Source organism: Stomoxys calcitrans, chromosome 3, assembly GCF_963082655.1.
Source record: "Stomoxys calcitrans chromosome 3, idStoCalc2.1, whole genome shotgun sequence".
In the NCBI taxonomy this organism is placed as follows: Eukaryota; Metazoa; Arthropoda; class Insecta; order Diptera; family Muscidae; genus Stomoxys; species Stomoxys calcitrans.
In genome coordinates, this window is record NC_081554.1 from 53,922,749 (window position 1) to 53,927,232 (window position 4,484).

Below are 4,484 nucleotides of genomic sequence, written 5' to 3' on the forward strand. Positions count from 1 at the left end.
TGCCATATAGACCGATCCCCTGATTTAGGGTTTAAGGCCCATAAAAGCCACATTTATTACCCGATTTCGCTGAAATTTGGGACAGTGAGTAGTGTTGGGCCCTTCGACATCCTTTGTCAATTTGGCCCAGATCGGTCCAGATTTGGATATAGCTGCCATATAGACCGATTTCTCGATTAAAGGTTTTGGGCCCATAAAAGGCGCATTTATTGCCCGATGTGGCCTCAACATACTTCTGTAAGATGGCACAGATCGGTCCAGATTTGGATATAGCTGCCATATAGCCCGATCTCTCGATCTAAGGTTTTGGAGTCATAAAAGGCGCGTTTATTGTCCGATGACGCCGAAATTTGGGACGGTGAGTTGTGTTAGGCCCTTCGACATCCTTTTCAAATTTGACTCAGATCCGTTCAGATCCGCCACATAGACCGATATCTCGATTTATAGTCTTGATCCCATAAAAGTCGCATTTATAATACGATTTCACTGAAATTTTACACAGTGACTTATGCTAAGCATTTCGACATCCGTGTAGTACATGGTTCAAATCGGTTTATTTTTAGGTATAGCTACTTAAAAGACCTATATTTTGTTATACACAATTGAACAATGAATTGTACTTATTAGTATTTGGTCCAAATCGGAACATATTTCGATATAGCTGCTATGGGGCATAAGGTATGCATTTTTCCCCGGATTTTGACGAAAGGTGGTTTACATATATACCCGAGGTGGTGGGGATCCAAAGTTCGGCCCGGCCGAACTTAACGCCTTTTTACTTGTTCATTTTTTTTTGTAGGATGGGGGGAGTAGGTATTGCCCTCTGACACATCCTTTCATTTGAGTACAATATATTCTCGGTCGTCCTACATGACAGTTTGTTGCTGTTTATATTGGCTCCCCCGACGCTAAGATCCTAAAGACAATTTATTTGTGGCCTTTATTGTCGCGATATACATGTCCTGCTGAACGGCTGTACGTGATCCAGATTATTGAATCTTTATATCAATACTAGATTCGAACTCACTGACATAGATCTTTCTTTTAAGTCAGATATTGTATTTGTCCGCTTGAATTACTCATCCTATTGAAGGGTATTAAGTGGGTGAGCTGGTCCCAGGATAGACCTTTCATTTGATAAACATTTCGTGACGTTGGATTTTCATGCCCGATTAAGGGGATTTTGGGGTTGGGTAGGGTCTGAACTCACCTTGGACCAAATTATATAGCCCAGTAATTCTTCCATCCCAATCTACACAATCTGTGAAAATTTCACAGATTCAGCCTTCAGAGTTTATTATAATCTCCATTAGTATGAAATATATGTCGGACTGACTAGACCGACTCAAAAATTCCATCCAAACAAGGCAATATTTTGAGTGGCTACAAAGCTAAGCAAGAGATAAACATACCCTCCCAATCCCCATAGTGTTTATGAGGACATAAAAAGCTTATCACATTCCAAAATAGAACAAAACATATCGTCATTGACAATGAAAATGTTCTGAAATTAAAGAAAGTCTTGCAAAATACTAAAATCAAACAGTTATCAAAATAAACAGCTCAAGTGAAGAGCTAGCTAGTCTAGAAAATTAATCAAACCCAAAGTATTTTCAATTAATATGAGTACAACTGTGGTGTTGAAAATTCTACCCTTGAGCATATTACTCCTTGGTTTAGTGCAAGGCGAAGCCACGCAAACGACGACCATGTCTTTGACGGTGGAACAAAGGAAACTGCAATCCATGGAGTCCAGCATGGGCCTTGACCAGCCCATTTGCACGAATTTCTATAAATATGCCTGTGAGAAATGGTCATTTCTAAGATCAATAGAGACCATAAGAGAGCTGGAAGAGAACATAGGAAAACAAATGGACCAAATTATTGGGGTATTTCCCAATCTCAAATATCCGCAGTTTTTAAGCAGCATACATAATCACTATCAGTCGTGTAAAAATCGTGGCGAATTCGAGGTGCTTAACTATTTGAAATGGATGCATGATAAAACCGATATAAAATGGCCTTTGGTAAGACAGCAGCAGAATGAGAGGGAAGATGCAAAAGAAGCAGAAGAAGCTTTAGCGTACGATTGGATAGAGTTGCTGGCCTTGACACGCTCATATGGCTTTAATGACATATTCATCTATGAAAGTGTGGTACAGCGTCAAGATGATCCCCTGAAGCTGATTATAGAAATCAAAAGACCCGCTCTCTATGCCATAGGCGACTTAAGATCTCAGGTGTATGATACCAAAGGTCACCTGCAGCATATGGACATGGAGGGGTTTCGAAATTTTCAATTGGATTTGCTCAATCTGACAGTGCGTTTAGTGGAACGCCTGGAAAAAGCAAGTTTCGAACATATCATGGAAACCAAGAGCCAACCGGGTGACACAAAACCCCAACTGGTGAAAGTGAAGGAACTGCAACTACCTTGGCTGGTGAAGTATTTGGAAACACTGCTCAATAGAAGCCCCTTGGATGCCGACATGGAGATTTACATCAACAGTGTGGAATATCTGCATACGGTCTACAGTTTTATGAATGAGCGTGGCAATCGCTTTATGACCGAATACATTCAACTAAGATTTTTCATATATCTACAGCAACAGCATTTGAATCGCGGTTTTGAGTGCGGCCATGATATTCGCGAAAGTTTTCCTCTGGTTATGCAGTGGGCCTATGAGCAAAATAATCTACAATTGAAGTGGCAAATACCAAGAGTGGAAAAAATGTACGATAACCTGAAGCAACAATTTCGTCAATCATTGCTGGCAAATAGTTACAATTTCGGTGAGAATGTGCACCAGTATCTTCTAGAGAAACTGGATAACCTGCAATTGATGATGGGCCAAATGAATGTTTTTGAGTTGCAGCGTTACTATACCAATTTAAGTCTCGCTAAGAACAACTACTATGGCAATCATTTACAAATAACAAATTTTCATTTCAAACGCCTGCATGAGGCTCTGTACGGTGAGCAACTCACTCCCAGCTCGCCCGTTATGTGGCATTTACAACAGTTTGCGGAGTATGGCCAGAGTCTTGACAAAACCCTTACCCTGGCACATTTGCCCAAATTGTATCCTAGACTCAATGTTATATACCTGCCTTTGACTTTGTTGCAGCCGCCCTACTACGAAGATGGCTTGAGCGAGGAGTTTATCTATGGTTCCACTGGTTTCTGGCTGGCCCATGCCATTGTCAAGTCCTTCGATCAGCATCACCTGGCCTATGATGCCCAGGGTAAAGTTAACATACAAATGTTGCAACAGATTCAATCGAATCAGAAATTCGAAAAATCCCTTATAGAGCTTAGAAGAGACTTTGCCAAGAATGACTTTGGCGATTCGGAAAATGTAGGCAATGATCTGGGTGGGTTAAAGTTGGCCTACAACTCATTTGCTGCCCTTAAACGAGCAAATCATTTAAACAGAGCATTCACCCTTCACAATAGCTCATTTACCAGCGAGCAGTTATTCTTTTTGAATTATGCCCAGAACTTTTGCAGTGCCCTATGTAGCTACAGTTACTTGGGGCGCCTTTTTTATGACGTCTGCGAACGTGTCAATATCCCTGTGCATAAGTTTAAAGAATTTCATCGGGCATTCGATTGTCATGGACAATCCAGAGAGCCAATTTGGTAAAAATTTAATGCATTGATTTTTTGAAATAATAAATAAATTAAGGACTATTCAACTATTCAATCAGATTTTATACCAAAAGAAAATGTTAATTTTATTTTGTTGTTGTTGTATCAGTTTGTAGTGTTCTATCTTTCGTCTGCTTGATTCTGTTGAGTCTCAAGACCCATGAACTCTGCGACTAAGATGGGGTGCATCTCGAGTGGGTCTGGCTGGGCGGTTAAACAAGTGACATGTGTGGTCTCTGGTCACAATCGAGACATACATCTTGTCGGCATCAATCCTTGCTCTGTAGGAGTTGAGTGACGGCTGCATCCTCCGGAACGTAATTGACACAGAACTTCTCAGGTTTACCGGGGAGGTCAATTGCTTCAGGTGCAATGGAAGGCGGTCGTTCTCCAAGGACGACATTCACCCGGTAGCAATTTACCGCAACTGCTACCGTGTCTGCATGAATGTTGTCTAGACCCGCTTGATATGATCTGGAGGTTCTCTCTTATAGAGCTGAACCCCACGCTCTAAATCATGTAGTTCTACTTAAGGGCTTCTGGGCGATGGGAATGGGAGGCGGTTGTTCTCCAAGGACGACATTCGCCCGGTAGCTATTTACCGCATCGGCTACCGTGTCTGCATGAATGTTGTCTAGACCCGCTTGATATGACGCTTGATCTAGAGGTTCTCTCTTGTAGTGCTGAACTTCAAGCTTCTGGGCGGCGGATATCTATCCACAAGACGATGAATTGGATGGTCTCTGCAATAACAGCCCTAAAGGTATTGCTTAGATAGCACTGGAATGGTCTTTGTCTCCTGATGGAGGTAAACCACATGAGAACTAAGTAG

General features: G+C 41.6%; 1 protein-coding gene across 1 annotated transcript; it reads left to right on the plus strand.

Moving 5' to 3' along the window:
- The first annotated feature begins 1,597 nt into the window (after window positions 1-1,597).
- Window positions 1,598-3,647, plus strand: LOC106086957 (neprilysin-1). The gene has a single exon (XM_059365458.1). The coding sequence runs from the start codon at window positions 1,623-1,625 to the stop codon at window positions 3,645-3,647; it is 2,025 nt and encodes a 674-aa protein (XP_059221441.1). The 5' UTR covers window positions 1,598-1,622.
- Window positions 3,648-4,484: the final 837 nt, after the last annotated feature.